The following is a 19,871-nucleotide window of genomic DNA, read 5'->3' as shown; positions in this document are numbered from 1 at the left end:
AAAAGCAACTGTGATATCACAGATCACAAAGCCATAGCAGTTTGTTTAAGTGAACGAAAACAACATCTGCTGTATGATTTCACTACCGCGGTGCACTTCTCTGCTGCTTTCCAAGGCATTTACACAATGCAATTGAGCTGATTCTTATTAGAGACTGCACTCACCAGCTCACGAGAGTGATACCAACTGACAACGCTCATCTGGTTTTCACTCTGCTACTTGTAAAAAAAGCCATGAACTTCCACACCACTGCTGCTGGCTGCAGCTTTATGGAGATGGCATTAAACTGTACCCATTTGCAGAAGCCAGATCTGCAGGTACAGGGCTCTGTGAACAAAAGTGCATTGCCAACTTTCTAAATTTCTGTTACTAAATCGAAAAACAAAACAAAACAAAAATAAAAAAAGAAAAAGAAAAATGTTTTGTTTTGCACTTTTCCAGTTTACTCATGCACTGGTCAACATGTTGCATACAGTTAGTTCTCTCTGCTTATATGGGTCATTTCCACAAATGTGAGAAGGACTTGGAAAAAAAGGAAAAACCCAAAGGGAAAACAATAAAAGATAAAGGCATCAGTTTTCATTCATCAGCAAAATATCACCTGGAGCAACCCCAAGTTTATCCATTTTGTATTTTTTTTCTTAAGTCTACAAGACTTAAAAGCTGAAAAAAAAATAAAAATCTGTGTCCTGTGGGAGGACTGCAGGGGATATCTGTAGAAATACACCCTGCAGCTCTGCTCCTGAGTGCAACAGCGCACAGAGCAGGCTCCGCAGCTTGCCTGCTGCAGTCTGGGGCCAGCGCTAGACCTGGCAGTGTCTGGCAGGAGGGCAGCACTGGGAACTCCCTCCAAGAGCAATCAAGTCTGTTAGGAGAATCACATAAACATACCCTTTCTTACACAGCAAACCTTGTTAAGTACTTGTAGAAGACAAATACATGCATTTTACCTAGAAAAAAAAAAAAGTGAATTGCACTCTGTGACAAGAAAACCAGTTCTTTGGGTATTTTAGCTCCCTGTTATAGTGACCCATTTGATTTCAGAGAAAGCCAGATCTGCAGATCCTATTTCTCAAAGACAAGTAATTTTTCAGGTATCCCTGGGTTTCCTCATTGTAAGGCCAAAACACCCATTAGAAGGGATCACAGTAGTGTGATTACCAGTTGTGAAGCAGGTCTCTGCCTGAACAAACAAATGGTGTTAACCCAGGAAGACGAAGAAAACCTGATGAACAAAGGACAGATCTAATACAGCAATACTCTGTCCCAAGACTGTCGGTGTCCAGACTGTTTTTAATGCTCAGCTATGCTACACAGCTCTACAGGACTTCTTTGACCTAACACTGCATCTGATTCCTAGATGCTGGCTCTTGCCCAAGTGAAAATTCCTTATCCAACTGGAATCAGCAATTACTAAAAATCCAGTCTACTGGGTGTTGTCCTGAAAAGCAGCATCTTTCACCTGGTATGCAAAGCCAATACGCACGCAGGGTTGAGGTATTTCTTTTAATTACCGGTTAGCACAAAGCTGGAAGGTAGGTGGTATTCCACAAAGCTAGCTTAACCGGGTACAGGAGCCACAGCCTATTTATCTTGATACACGCTTACAAAAAACACGCCCAATTTACAGACCCAGTTTGATCGGTTCTTGCTTCGCCCATCTCTGTTTAAAGCCACTGTACATGCTCAGAGAGGGATGGGCAATGGTGAGCAGCGGGTTTCAACCAGTCGGTGGTTGCGATCTCTCCCGGCCGCATTTACCTGCCCCTCCAGTTACCGCAGATTTTGCTGGCTCCATGCTGCTTTGATAATCATCCACCTTTCAGGCCTTCTGAGGCAGGATGTTCCCTTCTTATCAGTCTTTCAAGGATGCCGTTGCTGGTGAGGCACGCACTGTTTATACGAAGTAACTAGGCCTATACAATGGGACCACTTATCATGGGTAGTGGCATCTTGAGCTTCCGCTGCAAATAATGAGCTCATTAAAGCACGGTATAAATCAGAGAGCTTCCAGGGTCATGTTTTATCACCATAAAGCTGATACCTTGAAATCCTACTAGTTGGAACTCATACAAAACATACTCTGGTGTCCTGTGCTATCACCCACGACTCACAGAAAAGCAGATGTGAAGGAAGAAACTGAGGGAGAGGCACGGCTAGGATGAGTTACGTACACCGTTCTGGCTTCACTCACCTCGTGCTGTTAGGGAGAGGCAGATGTTCAGCTCACCCCCAACACCACCAACTCTGCTTGTCTGCTTCCCTGCCCAAAGACGACCAAGCCTTGCCTTCTCCTCAAACCTAAAAGTCAAGTCTCAAACTAGCATCCTGAACCTTGTCCAGCTGAATCAGCCCACGCTCTTGCCCCGTTCTCCAGCTCCTCTAGTTAGAGAGGAGAATCAGGGCAACGTTGCCTGGACGAGGCTGCAAGGGAAAATACCCTCCTGCTCACAAAGCCAGCTGGAGATCCCTTCAGAGGCACACATTCCGCACACACCATTCCAGGGTTGCTCCAAGGACACTGGATTCGGAAAACAAGTCCAGAGGAACCAAGGAATAATGCAAAACCAAATAAAATAAAACAAAGTCCCGGAACACAGCTGGGAAACAGATACGCTGCTGGACACTAATCTCAATTTCGAAATAAAGTTTGGAATTTCCCTCAGGAAAGTTCTGCAACGTAGAGGACAGGTTGAGTCACCAGTTGCTGGAAAGGCAACAAACTGGAGAGGAACCTCGTAAGGCTGGGGAGGGTGGGCACAAAGGGTGCGTCTCCCCGACAGGACTGACAGAGAGGGCTACCCCAGCCCCTGAACTCCAGACACGCTGAAGCACATACTCTGCCAAGGGTGATGGACCTTACTGTAAAGGAGATAAGTGATCCTGCAGATGCTGACTGCACTGATCACTTAGAAAATGCCAGTCAGTGATCACAGTGCATATGCAGCATATTTCTGCAAGGAAATTAATTTTTAAATACCGATAGAAAAAAATATCTTGGTCAGACACGTCAGGTTTTTGAGCTAGCACAAAAACCCAAAGTATTTTTACAGTTGCATTTTCAAGCGCACAAAAGGGTCTGTGTCTGAAACCCGAAATCTAAACGCGCCCACAAAAATCACTGGGGTTCTACCCGGAGCTTGCATATATGGGGATATTCAGATCAATCAATGGTAAAAGAGCAACACTAAAGCAGTGCTGCTCTGGGGTTTTTTGAGTTGTGACATTCTCTAGAAACTTCTCTCTTCTCAACACCTTCCTTCCTTCTTTGTAGTACTTCCAAAACCACAGAATAACCAGGCACCTTTAACTCATGCAGCAGCTCAGCTTCTCTGCTAAGGGACTGAAAAATGGCTCTAAAGACTGAGGCAGCTGTAAAAAGCCCTGCACCTAGAAAACTCAAGGCAATCAAAGATACATAGCTTTTCCCTGATAACCACTTGTAAGTGGGTTCCCTTCAGGCATTATAAATTTAATTTGTGATACATACTTATGAATTAAAAGAACTCTTCACATTTTCTTAACCTTTCATGATCCATGAACCTTTCCATGATCCTCTTTAGGCTTTTGAGATAGCCAGAGAAACAGTCAAGTGTGCTAGCACTTGCATGCCTTGCAAGATAAAACAACCATATACTGCTGAGCTGTTGGGGCTGGAGACAACTCCCAGAGATCCTGTGAACATTTTCGCAGCAATTATTAAATCTTTCTTTCGTTTAAAGAAGCATCTTCCCCACTGATCTGTGAAAGGCTCCAGCAAATATGGAAAATGCATTACATAAACAGCAGTTTCACACACACACAAAGACACAACAAACCCCAGACTAAAGACATTTTCGTCTTTCAGTTATGACAACAGTCATTTTTATCTGTGACTAAAGGCTCATTTAAAGGCACTTAAAAGTCAGCAGTGTTCCTTTACCATAATTTATTCTACATTAATCTTCCTCTTCCTAGCTACAAATATGTATTCTGCAAATTCGTATCATGCAGTTCATTAACCTGTTTGCCTTAGTTTGCACATAAGCAAAATTAAATTGTACAAATACCACCGCTCTGTTACCATTTGGAGTGGCAGATGTCCAATTGCCAGCTGTACGAGTACGGAATACGAAGCACTAATTACAGAGCAATCAAAAGCTTTGTTAAACCATATTTAAGAATTTTATTGTCACTTAACTACACGAGTATTAGTAGATAAACACACATGTGGTCCATTACCACAGCAACTGTCAAGTTTTAAGCATATCCGTAATATGATGGATAAACGAGGTTGATCGGACAAATGTAGACTGTTCAAAAACCTTTGACCCTGTCTTTCAAGAAAAGCTCTTGGGAAAACAGAAAATTAACCTGTCATCAGGCAAAAGGCAGAGTTGCAGCATGGATTAGAAAGTGGCAAAGAGACCAAAAAAAAAAAAAAAAAAGAAATAATTTAAAAAAATATATATAAATCATTAGTTGTGGCAAAATGCATCAAAACAGGGCCAGAAGATTATCTTCAAGCTTAAGTCAAATATATACATTTACAACCTGGGAAGGGAAATAAATTAATGCAATGGTATTTGCCACTGACTCAAAATCACTTAAAATCATTAAAGAAATAAGAAAGCATGACAGCAGAGACCATCCATCTCGCTTATGAGTCTACTTCCACTATATTATTCTTTGAAGGAAGGAAGGAAGGAACCCCTCTTTCAAATTCTCTTTGTCCGCAGCACACAAAGCAAGCTAGAGATGTTCATCTTAAAAAGCATCCCACAGCTGAGCACTGTTCTATACACTTCACTTGAATTTATCACCACCATCGATTAGTTTAATGCTCCCTTTACCTTTTTGTCCTGCCCTGCCCCCTAAGTTGAGGGAGCTCCCTCAAGGAGCCTGATAAAGAGGAAACCTGTGAAGTGGTTTCCTGCAATTAGGTCATTAAGAGTTACACACTCCAATCCCTTTCAGGCTGTGAGATCGTCTTCTCTTAAATCACACTTTAGAACTCATCTGTGTCGTGATGTCTTTAAATAATTCAGCCGCAGCCAGGCAGTGGGGCTGATCACACCCAGTTAATCCTGATGAGTCTTCCTTCACCTGCCACTTCATTATTGAAAGAACAGACAGAGCTCTTGAAGCCAGACAGAGTCGGCTTTATTTTATTTGTTTAACTCACTCAGGTAGTACCTAGCCCAACTGCCTGCCTTCCAAAGCCTCTGGCAAAAGCGGCCAAATACAGCAGGACACCCAAGAGGAACAGGTGACAGTACATATGGAGCAGCTGAAATTCAATATTAATGTACTTACTTTAGAACTTAACAACTTGCAAAATTTATTTAGAGTTAGAATAATGATCCCCATGCAAAACAGAGATCTGTGCATCTTTGACAGCTGTCTTTTTGGAGCAAAGCTTAAAAAAAAAAAAAAACAACCAGTGTTTTTGTGTCACTGTTCACAGTGTAGGGAACGCTTGGATGGCAGTCTATGCCTTAATTAGGTTTCTCACATCTAACAACACTGGTAACAGGCATCTCAATCTCTTATCTCCTGTCTGAAGCAAAAATAGGAAGGATTTAAGGAAGAGCAGAAAAGGGGCTAGAAACATGGGCAGATTCTCATGATCTGGTTTTGGGTTTTTTTCCTAAATAAGGGTCCCCTAAGGAAAGCAGTTACAAATATTTGTTTACCAGATCTCTATTGAAAACAAAAAGCAACGGATTTAACTCTGGTAATAAAAAAATAGAATCTTTTCTTATATGAAGGTAGCAGAACACACTGAGACAGGACCAGAGCCAAGCAAGAAACGATTGCACCAACTCCTTGAGAAGCCCGAAGCTATATTCCAGACGCTCGCTGCTGTAAATGCCAACATAAGGATATACTATCTCAAAAGCAGTCATGTCATAGATGATGCATATTACTCACGGACAATGATAGCTCAAAGCAATATTTCACGTACCTGGAATCATCACTCAAGTTTGATCCAAGCCGAAACGCAGGACTGAGTTGATAACAACAACAAGTTCACCCCCATAATTCTCCTGACTGAGCGCCACACAGGGCTCCTTTGAATTTAAAGTATTTGTTTAAATTGATACTACTCTCCATGTTTTCAGTAAAGGAAATCTACGAAGATTAGTACATCCACTCCTCATACTCTACAAGACAAACCCTTCTTACAGGGGTGACAGTGAATGCAAGAAGGGTAAGGCACTTGTTGTACAGGCATTCACATCAAAGCAGACCCCCAAACCTCAACACTTCATGGGCTAAACTGGCCCGAAACACCAACCCTGCCAAAATAAGGAGTAAACTGTAACATTTAAGCACTTAGTGTAACAGAATAGCACTTACATTTCGCCTTACTCTGCCTGCTTGGGTGGGAGGATGCTGGGTTTTTCCTTTATTATTATTTTGCTTAAGTTGGGGTACAAAAGCTTGGGTAATTCAGCATATAAGCTCTGGGAGCTGGGAAAGGTTACATAAAAAAAGAAAAAGCAACTCTACTACTTGCCCTCTAGCACACAGGAGTCAATCCAAAACTCCTGAGAAACCCTGAAGAAGGAATTACTACACCGTACAATAGATTTGATCAGTGAGGGATGTAAGAGTCATTTTAGCGTTTAACATAGTTACGCTGGCAAAATAATTCTTTTCAACTGGTTTTCCATTTCAATTGGTTTAATATTCTACAGAAGGGCGCAGAGCAGTTAGTCATCCACCTCCACAAGGGAGGAAAACTGGCTAGGTGCAGACTCAGAAAGGCAAGAAAAAGCATTTTTCGTTGTTAAAAAAATGAGTCTTTGATTACAGGTCGTTGTGTTTGGGGTACACCAAGAGAATGCAAATATGAAGTGCTACAAAACACCTCACCTCGCCTTCACAGCCCTGAATACCTACAACTGATGAGCTGCCATCATTGACACTAGCTCTTTAAGGAGTGAATAGCAAAGAACTACGTGTAGGCTCCTGGAACACAATGCAGCAACTTGTACTAAAATTAGCATATTAAAAACAAATTGCTAAATGGCACAAAGACCTAATTTGCACAACAAGCTTTCAGTTTGGCTCTTCAGCCTCCAACCTAAGGAAAATAATATTTGATTTGGACCTGCCAGTGTCCTTCAAGCTTTGGGCCTCCAATAGTTTCTTGGAAATTATTTATAACAAACATTTGACGCAAAATTTTTGAATACCATCAGCTTAACTGAGGGGTGCCAAGACAGTGAGAAGTCAGAAACCGATTTTCACTCTTTTGTAAGGTAACACTTAAACTAATACAGGCTGTGTGTGAGTTTTAAAAACAGTATCCGCAACATCAAAAATGACCACAAGGAGAACTCTCAGAGAGATGAGAAAAATATTTCTGTACTTTCTGGTTTGTTTGCTCTCTGAATTTGAATTTTTGATAGAGTAAGGAGGCCATAAATGCACAGCAACCGACAGAAGACCACCGGGCCACCCAGACCCTGACCATACTCTCAGGTCTTCTGCTAAAGCAACTAGATGTCAGGGTAACGTCTCTCTGATCTTCCAAAGTAATTAGCTTCACATTAAGTATCTCAGAGAACGTTGGGAAAGAGCCTTTAGTTGTTTTATGAAAGATATATTGCCAACCAACTTTTGCTGGCTAAGATTTAAATGCAGTGGGTTCATATAAGAAAAAAAAAATTATTTCCTCTTACCCTGAAAGTTACAGAATTATTGCTAAAGAAAATCTAAACCATCTTGACATCTCTACTGAAATTACCTACTGTTAAGCCAAGCCTAAAGTAAAGTGGGCTTATTTACTGTTTTGCTTTTTAAACTTGGACTATTTAAATGCTTTAATTTACAGCACAGCCCTTCCATGCTTTTTTTTTTCAGCGCAACTCACAGACCAACAAACTGTGGTCCCAAACACGAAAACTGTAAGGGGGGGACCAGACCTTCTATAATTAGTCCCTTTTTCTTCAAAACACACACCTTTCCACCTCCCATCATTAATTTCATCCTCATCTTCCTGCATAATCCAGAAGCGGATGAAAACTATCAGTTCACAAGGCCAACAATGAGATGATTATTTTAAAAATTTACATACCAGTCAAATTTATTTTTACAGGGGTGAAGCAACAGAGCTTCCTCTTCCCTATGCGGATTATCTCACAAATTACTTTTTACCACGAGCAAAATGCAGAAATACATACTCTTCAAAAGCCTCATTCTATTTAAAAACTTCTAAGTTTGTCCCATTTTAAGAGTGTTTAATTTTGTTCCCTCTTCAGCCGTACTGCCTCTTCTCAGTCATAAATCTACACACCAACTTCCTTTTTCCTCCGAGTTTCTATGCCGCCTCTGCTACTGTTACGCAGCTCCTGTACTCCTTCCCATTCCCACACTCTGAAACCTCTTTCACAACTATTCATTTTGATCCTTCACCCACGTCAGTGTTTGTAACCAGGAGTCACAGCCTGGCATGGACGCCCAAAACCTTCCACCTCCCGCATGCCAAGCTCCTCCAAAGCACTGCTGAAGCATCCCAGCTATGCGAAAGGCCTCCTCAGATTGCCCACTCCAAGCACTTCAGAGTAGGTGAGCCTGTTGTAACGGGTTTGCGTGGCAAGGTTTTGGTAGCAGGGGGGGTTACAGGGGTGGCTTCTGTAAGAAGCTGCTACAAGTTTCCCCCATGACACAGCCAACACCAGCTGGCTCCAGGACAGACCTGCTGCTGGCCGAGGCCGAGCCCATCAGTGACGGTGGAAGCGCCTCTGGGATAATGTATTTAAGAAAGGGGAAAAAAACCTTACGTGCAGCAGCAATTGAAGCCAGAGAGAGGCGTGAGAATATGTGAGAGAAACAACTCTGCAGACACCAAGGTCAGTGCAGAAGGAGGGGGAGGAGGAGCTGCAGGCACCAGAGCAGATTCCCTTGTGGCCTGTGGTGAAGACCATGGTGAGGCAGGCTGTCCCCCTGCAGCCCACGGAGGTTAACGGTGGAGCAGATATCTGCCTACACCCCGTGGAGGACCCCACGCCAGAGCAAGTGGATGCCCAAAGGAGGCTGTGACCCTGCGGGAAGTCCACGCTGGAGCAGGCTCCTGGCAGGACCTGTGGACCCACAGAAAGAGGAGCCCGCGCTGGAGCAGGTTTGCTGGCAGGAGTTGTGACCCCATGGAAAGGACCCACGCTGGAGCAGTTTGTGAAGAACTGCAGCCTGTTTTGAAGGACTCACGTTGGAAAAGCCTTGGAGGACTGTCTCCCGTGAGAGGGACCCCACACTGGAGCAGGGGAAGAGTGTGAGGAGTCCTTCCCCTGAGGAGGAAGGAGCGGCAGAGACAGCATGTGATGAACTGACCCCAACCCCCATTCCCTGGCTCCCTGCACTGCTCAGGGGGAGGAGGTAGAGAAACTGGGAACAAAGTTAAGCCCAGGAAGAAGGGAGGGGTGGAGGGAAGGTGTTTTTAGATTTGGATTTATTTCTCTTCACTCTTCTCTGATTTGATTGGTAATGAATTATGGTTTTCCCCAAGTCAAGTCTGTTTTGTCCGTGACAGTAACTGCTGAGTGATCCCCCTTTCCTTACCTCAACCCAGGAGCCTGTCATTATATTTTATCTCCCCTGTCCAGTTGAGGAGGGGAGGGAGAGAGCTGCTTTGGTGAGCACCTGGCATCCAGTCAGGGTCAACCCACCACACCTGTTCACTTTAGTACTGATTTCCTAGGCTCTTAACACTTCAAAAGCAGCCACCTGTCTTACACGTGTGCAAGCTTTTTGTAGGACAGGACATCTGTCAGGTGGCAGCACGAAACTACAACTATTACACCCTTTAAGCCACTGCCCAGGATAAAAAAACCATACAATTTTTAAGCAAAACATCAGTGACAGAGGGCTTTGATCCTTTACCAGCTACTGCAATATACTCCCTTCTCAAGCACCTGCTAGATGACCCTGTAGTCAAAGCACCTTCTTCTTTCCCTAAAACGTGCTTGAATATATCCAAATTCCTGACTGCCTCTGAATAACAGAATTTGGAGGTCAAAACAATGGCCTGCTCTCTTGCCGTTGCTCTGAACTATCCTAAATACCCACCACTTACAACAGAGCGACCACCGGAGTTATTCTAACTCCCACCACCTGCAACAGAGCAACCTGATGATGGTTAGGACCCACCAACAACCAGCTGGCCGAAGGTGCCTCTCTTGGAAGAAGCTGTCCCTTCCGTACCAAGGTACCTTCTCCCTCCCTGCTCTCCCTGAAGTTTTTGCTCGGTTTGACCAGCTGTGGCTGGGCAGATGCTCCCATCTCCTCTCAAGGGGAACAGACAACCCTGCAGATCCGCGCGGCTTTACGGCACGGCACGATTTTCAGTGAAAACTCCCCTCTTTGGCCATCCACCTAGTGCCACACAACCACCCCTGCTCCACTGCCGAGCCCCCCCTCACCCAGCCACCCCACCTCAGCTGCCCCCCGATGCCTCCCCAAGCCCCCGGACACCCTCCTCCTACCCTGCCGTCACTTCGGACACAGGCCAAAGAGACAGAGTTGGGATGGGGGGGGGGGGGGCGCAAACCACACGCTGGGTAGAAAGAGGGCTACACCACCCCCTCCTTAAGACATGGATTTGGGGGGGGAAGGAGACAGGAAAACACCCATTCCCACCCGCCGGGGCTGGCTGAGGGGCAGGGGCCCCGTTACTCCGCCTCAGGAAAGAGGGGCCATGGGGGGGGGGGGGATTCCCCTGTCGTGGGGCCTAGTCAGTGGGGTGAGGGCATTGAGGGCTTGGGGCGGCCGGGGAGGGGGGGGGGGGTGTGGGGTGGTGACTGAGGCGACGGTGGGACGCGGCCCCCGGGGCAGGGGCCGGGGCGGCCACTTACAGAACTCGGCGATGTAGTAGGAGACGGCGTAGTTCTCTTCGCACCACTCCAAGGTGGAGGTCGGCGGGCCCCAGTAACCCTCCCGGTCGGCGGCCGGAGCCATCGCGGCGCCCGCTTCAGGCCAGAGCGGAGCAAGGGGAAGGAGGAGGAGGAGGAGGGAGAAGGGCACCGGGCCCGGAGCGCGGCAGCGGCAGCAGCGGCGGCGGGCGGGGACCGACGCTGGGCCCGCCCGGCCTGGGGAGGAGCCGCCGCGGCGGGAGCCGGGCCCGCCGGTTGCCGTGGCGACAGGCTGCGGCCTGCGGGCGCGGGAAGGCTGGGCCGGGCCGGGCCGGTTCGGGCGGTGTCGGCCTCCTCTGAGGCGGGGAACTTGGAGGGGAGAAAAATGTTGAGGTGGAAGAGGCAGATTGAGGGGAAATCCTAGGGGGAAAGGCCGTCTGGGAGCACGTTTGGTTCAGAGGGCGCCTGCGGAGAGGAGGCAGGACGGGCACCATCACGGCCTTGCTGCGGCCTCTCTATCCTCACCCGCTTTTCAAGGCTCCCCTGGGTCTGTTTGGTGGCACTGAGGTGGTTTCCCCTCTCTTTTTTTTTCCTTGTAGACTGCAGGGAGGGTTTGTAATGTGAGGGAGGCAGCGCGCTGGCTTCATGTTTTTAAATGAAGAGGCAAGTGTTTCTCGTACTCGTGGGCTGGGAGGAGGAAGGAAGCTTTTTATAGCACTGCCTACTACACGGGGGTTTTCTCTCATCTGATGCCTTATTTAGTTTCCTCAGTGCTTACTACGCGTACTATACTTACACCCATAATATGCAAAGTGCTTTTCAAGCGGAGTTGGTATCCAAAGGCAAGTAGAGTCTAAAAAGGGAAAGACTTGAAACACATGGGAAGAGAATAAAAGGCACAAGTAAAGGGCTAATAATATCTCCTGGTTTCTATGTTTCAGATAAAGGTCCAAAGACTTGCTGAGATGCTTCAGGCAGACCCTGAGGGCGGTACACAGTGCTTACACCCTGCTGGTCAGCAGAATTTATTATACCTGTATATAAACACACAAATTTCATTTTCCACATCTTACTTGTCCTCACGTCCCCTTCTGTAAGTTAAAAAACTCCAAGCTAAACACAGACCTTTCCTAGTGTAAATCCTGATGTTTCATAATGTATACATGTAACATGAAGAACATGAACATTCTGTGGTTCAACTTGTATATAGTTGCTTTCAGCATCAGGCAGAGCTGTATTTAATGTTTTTCATAGTAATATAAAGCCTTCAAAGCAAATTTGATTTTAAGGATGACGATGGTAAAATACTGAGATTGTTAAAACGCCACCAAAATCACTGTGGAATTTTTTTATGCAGACCTGTCTTTATTTTTTTCAGGGCTAAATTATCCTCCCCAGATTGAGTCTTTCAAGACCGAGGTCTGGAAGAGTACCAAACTAATTCAGAACCACAAAACTGGTTGTAAATAATGAGGAAGATTCTAGCCTGCTTGATGCACTTTAGCTTTTTGGACTTTTGAAGGTTCAGTTTATATAGTAAGGATGTTTGTAGAGCTCTGATCTATCTTCTGTTATCATGGTTAACCGTTTTAAGATTACAAGTCCTTAACAAAAAAGTAATTCAAAGTTTGAAATTGCAGTAGTTCGGAAACTAAAGAAATAACTGTTAAATATCCCATTTGCACACCAGGAGCACAAAATTGGAACAATATGAAAAAAAAAACAAATACTTTTCCAGTTCATATTCAATTACAGTTGGCTTTAAATAAATGATTAAAAATATTGATGCTTGTTTCTTTTCTCATCACGTGCATGCTGGACATGAGAAGGTTTGTAACCGCCGTAGAAACAGGAGTCAGACACGAAACTGGCTTTGAAACTGGGCGAGATAAATTAATGAAAGCTTGTATGGGGTAGATAACGACAATGTGGGTTGTTACCCTTCTGTTTTTGCTAGGTAGAAAAACAGTCCAAAAATGTATAGCTAGCCCTTATTTTGAATCATTGGGAATTTTTATTTATTTGTCAGGTTTCTGTGGTATTCTCCATCACGATACGCCTTTATTACTGACTTACTCTGTGGTTTGGTTCTCTGCTTTTGAATTCTGTCAAACCTTTCAGTCGTTGCACTCAGAAGGACGGTATCAAAGAGGCAGCCACAGACCATTATACTACACGCTTTTTTTTCCCCTAAAACTGTTTTGTAAAGGTAAATTCATCTTCCACAAAACCAACTTTGACTGTTTCAGCTATTATAATAGTAAAATTAAGTGCAATGCGCTTTCTCTGTAGCCTTGTAGTGCACATTACTGCACTGGTTATGTGACAGCCTGGAGTTATTTGCATCTAAACGTGGTCTGTATGACTAGAGGGTCAAACCTACCTGTGTCCAGGTGTTAGATTTCCTTTGTTCTAGAAGACCTGTGGAAGGAAATTCTTGTTTCTGAAATAACAAATAGAGAAACAAACATAGAGCTCCTGAAACGCCTATTTTCAGTGTTACTAAAAATATACTTGACGTGCCAGTGGAGTAATTTCCTGTGGCCTCAGGTTGCCTGTGGCAAAGGATCCTCTTTCCAGACTGTTGTATGTTGCCCTGAAACCTCAGGGCTTAACTGATTAGTTCAGTTAATTGAGTCATGTCAGTTTACACCACTAGAGGGGTACGTCCTGTAAATTTGGTATGCGGATCCAGTATTTCTTTTGCTTGGGGAGTGGGAAAGGGCTGCCGTTTAAAAATTGCATGTGTTCAGCTGTTTCTCTTTGTGATCTGTGGAACTCAGGGAATGACACCTGAAGAATATTTTTCTATGCCTGCTCTATGCAAACACTTTATGTGGCTTGTGCTGCTGGTTGGTGAATTTCTGCATAAAATGAGACCTGACAAACAGATTGATTAGAACCCATTATGGCTGCATATGTTGGAGAAGATTGTACGTATTCCCTCTCATCAGTATATGCATGCGAAGAGGGAGATAAAAATGACATGAAATCTGGAAGATGTATTCACTACTTGGTTCTAATGTTAAAATAAAGGTATCAGCCACATAAATAAAGCTGAATTTTGTGCTACAAATCACCCGTTCAATTTTTACATTAATTATGAACTTGTGCCTCTTCTAGGACCTTGTTTTATTGGGTCATAGCAGATACAACATCTTGGGCATGGAATCCTGAGTCAGGGCTCTCAACTCTAAAGCCTCACATCCCGTGATAATGTTGGTTTCCAAGTACTGCAGCTCAAAATGTCATTATTGGCAGCTTTCTGGTAATCGTCTAGTCCGTACTGGTTACAGAAAAAGGTCATTAACACCTCTAGGTCCTGCAAGCCTGATCCTGTGTAACATGTAATTTATCCCATTGATTTGTATGCAGATAGCATGAGTAAGATGCTAAAAGCAGGATGGTAAGAGGCTGAATCAGACTCTTTTTTTAAAGTGCCTTGAAGTTTAAGGGCTCTTTTTGAGCACTGTTGTTGGGATGATGATAATTATGTCTGAAGTAGTATCACAGAAACTTATTGGCACCTGAATGGGTGAAAAAGAGAAGTCGCTTCCTTAGTGTGGGGAAGGATCTGATCCAAAAAACTTCAGCAGACTTTAGCAGAACTGATTCCCTATTCCTAGCTAGGTAAAGCAGAAAGGTCTGCGCTGGAATTAAGTGGAGTCGAGCGTTTAAAGTATCATCAGAGTGACTCAAGTCCTAGAAACCTATAAATATTCATAAACTCGCCAGTGTAATAGGACTGTCCTTAGTCTCATTTTCGAGGCTGTTGCATGCATTTCGGCAAATGGCTGCGGTAGCGAGTGACAGCGTCGCAGACTTCAGCTCTGCAGGTGCTGTGAGCATCCAGCACTGAAGGGCTCAGGTATGAACACAATAACCTGAATATTATTATAAAGGGTTGATGGAAACAGGGGCTGCCGAGCGCAGGTATCTAGGAAGGGAGGCATGACCTGCCGAGGAGAGGCCGGTTCACTCCTGTATCTGATCCTCAAAGCAGATTTTAGGGAGGCATTTTACTTCTCCACCCTTTTTCTAACACAAGCCTATCTGATTGCGTCTAGATGTATCCCAAAACCTTTCAAATCAAAAGCTGAGGCAGGTGATACCATCCACAGCAGGTCCCATTTGACCAAAGTCAGGATGTTTGTTTATTTTCTTGTAGCAGTCGATTACGCCGAAGTTTATCTGCACCCAGTGGTTGCTACCCTGACAGCAGACAGCGTGTGTAGGTGTCTCCAAGCACCTGCAGCTTTCAACCCATTGTATTAGCATGAAATAAAATTTATGTCAGTTTGCACTAATTTGCAGGGCTGAAACTGGTACAGGAGGAGATAAACCTGCCGTTCCCGAGGGAGAAGGAGTTGACACTGGGAAAAGTGTGGAAGGAGAGCTCAGCTTAGTAACTTTTCAGTCATCTGAGCTTAATTCACCCTTAGAAGTGAATCAGAGCCCTTATCGGCTGCAGAGTGTGTATGGTAAATGTACACCAGTTTAAGCTGAAATATCAGATGAAAATCTATCACGGGAGGGAGACTTTTCAAAAGCACAAATGGCATGTGCCTCAATCTCATTGGCTTTCAAAGGAATCTGGGAATCGGTCTGCCTTTGTGCTTTGGAATTCTTCTCATGCTCTAAAAAAGCAGAAGCAAATGTTTACGCTTGTAAACAGCTTCCTCTTTAGGAAAAATATAGCAAGCTGTCTTTTTCTGCCTGCAAACTTACACACACAGAGCTCAATGTGAAGAGGTTTGCGTGAACTTTGTAACAAAATTTAAGTGCGTTAATCTCAATTTGGATCCTGCCTTAAAGGCTCAGTTCACTTCCTTAAATGCAGTCGTTTGAGATTCTTTCAGAGCAGCAGCCTAAAGCCAGGCAGGATGCCCTGGGGTCAGTGGATCTTCCCTAGGTCGGGTGTCATGCCCCCTATGGCTCTCAGCTGCTTTGTGTCCAAGAGCACTAAAGATCTGTGTTTTAGCAACTGAATTGAGCTTAGGTGTCTGGCTTTTTTGGCTGGATGAAGTTAGGTGTGGTCACGAATCCCAAATTTTTACTCTTCTGGAAAGCATTCCACTTTGAATGAAGCTCCTGTTACTTTTCTGTACTCACAGCCTCCATGGGAGGTACATACCTAATTGACTCTTGGACTTGCCTTAGACCTCGGTTGGCTGGAATTGAGGCATTTATGGGAAGCAGCCTCACTTCTGGATATTGTACCACTGATTGGAGTCACCTGCCCTTAGGACATAAGCTCCCTATATGAAACCTGGGAGGAAAGATATACCAGAGGATATATATAAAAATATACATATATATATATATATATAAAAAAAAAAAACATTGTCTCTCTCTGGCACTTGAACAGGCAACACTGAGTCCATCTGGGACTCAAAAAAAGGCGGTAGCCCTTTTCACATGGTGAGGACGGGAGCAGCGTTCCTCTCTTTTTGTTCCTATCCTAGCTCCCTCCCAGTGAATGGAGCTAAGAAAGAATTTAGAGAACACATCGCTGGGTCTCTCTTACAACCAGCTTCTTCTGGGGAAGAGAAGGGAGGGCGCTGGCAGCTTGTGGTCAAAATAAGAATCTGCATGTGGTGTCACGATACTGCTGTGGCGCAGAGGAAAGACGCTTTTACAACAAACGTGTTTTCAACCATGCTGGAAATATTTTGAAGCCTCCACGTTTTACATGACTTGACAGTGTCTGAAGCCATTGGGTGAATTAGGCAGGACTCTCCTGGTGATAGCAGCTACCTTGTGCAGGCAGGTGGCTATAAACAGCAAGCTTTTGGGTGTCACCATCAGTTTGCTAACCTGTCCAGCTAAAGCTCCTCAAGCTGAGGCCTCCTCCTGTCTACATTCGTGCTGCTAAAGTTTCTGGCACCACTGTTTTCAAGTGCCAAAGCCTGGTGTGTACCTATCCTTCCCACTCATACCGTTTTGGGTGCATGATTGGGTGGGGACTGGGCAAAGACTGATCGGTGACCACCTGCAGGAATGGAAGCCCCAACGATGAGGGTGACTTAAGGCAAATTTTGAAGGCAAAATAATGTCAAGAAGCAAGAAACTGGCTGGAAGACAAGCTAATCCGAAGTGTGTGAGGGATAAGGGCTGAAGCTTTTTTACCCCAAAACTCCAGTAGGAATGGATTTAAAGGAACCAGCTGTTGCCAGTGTCTCACCCTTTTCTTACAACTTTCCATTTGGGGAAGAAAGCGCCCACAAACCGATCATTCACCGTGTCTTGTATAATGAATCGATTAGCGTCTGAACGTGGAAGGCGATATATTGATACCGTAAAAAGTTGGTCGCAGAAGAACGCTCTAAGACTCAGTTGGCAGTTTTGGAAGGCAGGCATTCTTTATTTACAGTGCCAGATGCACAGGGGATAATTCCACCTCGTGTGCGTACCACATGTAGCAACTAGTGGGATTTATATTATACAATACTATACATACGCATAGTTTTTCCCAGAATTTTCATACATATCCATATTGTTTCCAAGAAATTGTTTACATAGAGTCTGCCTTTCTCTGGAGTCTCCACAGTGAGGAGTATTCCAGGTGGTGTACCTCCTTGTCTCGCTTGGCTGGTCTCATCCAGCATCGAGGATATTTCTCAGCTTCTTATCTGTTCACACGTACTAAAACTACTACTACTACTACACAACAAATACGCATCAAGGATGGGATGTTTGTGCTGGAGTTTTGAGGCTCCATGTACCAAGGACAGAGTGATTACCAAAAAGATTGTGATTATGCATCAAATATAAAGTAATTATTTTCTTCTGAAAACTTCCATTTAGCTAGGCTATATTAGGGTATCAATACCCCGCCCCGTGCTCTATAAAACCCTTGCCCATCCAATTGTCCCCTGCTTGGCACTTTGTCTCATGGATAGGGAAAGCAATTTCTTCGTATTGCTGCTCTTGGAAACCTCTGCAACAAAAAACCACTAGGAGCAAGGAGGAAGTCTTCGTGGTAAGCAGATACAGATATATCAAAATGTCAAAAGTTAAAAGAATTTTTAAAAAATTGAACACTTGAAATATCTTCATCTGCACTGCACCTACAGTAGGGAAGGCAGCTGCTATTTTCTTCCTTGATCTCTGGGAAAATGGCATATTTACTCCAAACATATGCAAATTTTTCTACCTAGCCTGGAAACGAAGCACCATTGTTGTATTTTTCTCATTTACTGCAGGAAGGAGGAAGAAAGGAAAGAGGCCGAGTCATCATCTACTTGGCAAACATCCTTTGTTCCTTTTCTGCATATCATTTAATTACCAGTGAGCTAATCAACTTACAGCTCAGCCAAACTCTTTCCTTTAACAAGTCATTAATAAAAGAGACTGCTCAGACAGTTCAAATTAACTTTATTACCATAGATTGGCTATTTCAGACCTATGGACTAAAAGGGAGATAAAAGGAAATACAAGGAAATACAATAATGCATTTCCTCTTGCAACTTTCTTCTGGGGTGACTTGTGTCCCGTGGTTGTTCCCACAGTAAATGTTTGATGATCGGTCTCAGTAGGAGACCAGACCAGAGAAAGAAAGTTTTCTGGAGCTTTTGTATCGCTGATCCTACTTGCTTGGTGGCAGCATCTCCTGAGAAATGAGTCACTTTAGGTTGTTTTGCAGAAAGCCATTGCTTTAGCTGCCTTGGTGAGGCCCCCACACTTTATGTATTTATATGAAAGAGAGTTGGTTTCTGGGCATGGTGGTGTCCAGGTGTTGGACTCACCAAACTTCATACATGTGTGTCTTGGTTTGAAAGACAGGTGTCTGCGGAGGAAGGCAGGAGCCTCCCTTGAAATGGAAAGTGCAACCCCCTTCCCTCCAAATTATTATAATTTTGAAATTAATGGGCCTTCAGGCAAAGATATGGGGAATAGGAATAACAGTTCTTTACTTATATATATATATATATATATATATATATATATATATATATAACACAAGGCAGGGAAAAACAAAAAAACAACCCACTGGTTTACACTGACAGAGTCAGAACTACAACCTGACCCCCTGTTAGGGTGGCAGTAGCAGTCCGATAAGATGCTGGCTGCAGTCCTCCTGAAGCGATGGGTGTAGTTCTGTGGAAGCAGCGATCAGGTAAAAGGGTCTGGTCTTCCTCCGAAGGTCCAGTGGTAGGGAGGTAGCTCTTGTCCTCTGGAACTCCAGTGGGGGGAAAAGCTCCTCTGGGAATCCAGTGGAAGAAGGCTGCTAGGGTGTTGGAGATCTCAGTTTTTATTTGGCATGGACTGCTTGGCTCCTTCCCCTCGGGCGGAGCATCTCACCATGGGATGGGGAGTCGTGAGGCAGTTCCTTGATGGGCCATTAACAGGAGATAGCCCAGGAGGGAGTTCTCGATGGGTCAGGCGATAAGGCATTGTTGTGCCCATGAACAGGAGATAGTCCAGAGGGGGGAGGCAAGGAGCACCGCCCCACATGGTCTCAACAGCTCCTGAAGATGGTAATAGAATACTTTTTTTCTTTTAGCACATTTTACACTGTAACCTAGGACAATGTGTCACACCAAAACTGTAGATGAGAGTGAGTCCATCATGACACGCTTCTCTGAAAAGTTTCCTCCAGAAGTGTGACATAATTATTTAATTACAATGTGAATTACCTAATTACCACATATGGAGCTACATCATGTGCATGAATCACATTCTGAATTCTGTCTGTGTTATGGCATTATGGCTGCAATGTAAGTCGATGTGGTATAGTCCTGAATTACTGTCTCAGGCCTCTTGTCTCTCTGTACCAAGTGCTGAGCATGGCAGCTGTGGACAGTCTGAATCCCTCAATGGTTTTCTGAATTCAAATACCACAGTAGGTGTGACCTAAAAGTTAGGCAATGCTAATATATGGTTTAAACTTGACCCAATATGCTTAGCACAAACCCTAGAGCACCTTCTGTGAACGCTGCATGATTTCTGCGATCCATATTAATAGCTTTGTAGCTTTCTGGGAGAACCTGGAGTGTGACTGTCTCGGGAAAGGGATACAGTGACTCCCTT

General features: G+C 44.4%; 1 protein-coding gene across 1 annotated transcript in view; it reads right to left on the bottom strand.

The window, feature by feature from the left end:
- ACER3 (alkaline ceramidase 3) overlaps positions 1 to 10,944 on the bottom strand; it is a 58,876-nt gene extending 47,932 nt beyond the window's left edge. Inside the window, exon 1 of the mRNA XM_086481642.1 lies at positions 10,842 to 10,944. Coding sequence (XP_086337768.1) covers positions 10,842 to 10,944 — 103 coding nt within the window. The remainder of the gene's footprint in view (positions 1 to 10,841) is intronic.
- Between the last annotated feature and the right edge of the window lie 8,927 nt (positions 10,945 to 19,871).

Source organism: Leptosomus discolor, chromosome 1, assembly GCF_034619465.1.
Source record: "Leptosomus discolor isolate bLepDis1 chromosome 1, bLepDis1.hap2, whole genome shotgun sequence".
NCBI lineage: Eukaryota > Metazoa > Chordata > Aves > Leptosomiformes > Leptosomidae > Leptosomus > Leptosomus discolor.
The sequence above is the reverse complement of the archived record's forward strand: the minus strand, read 5'-3'. Positions and strand labels throughout refer to the sequence as shown.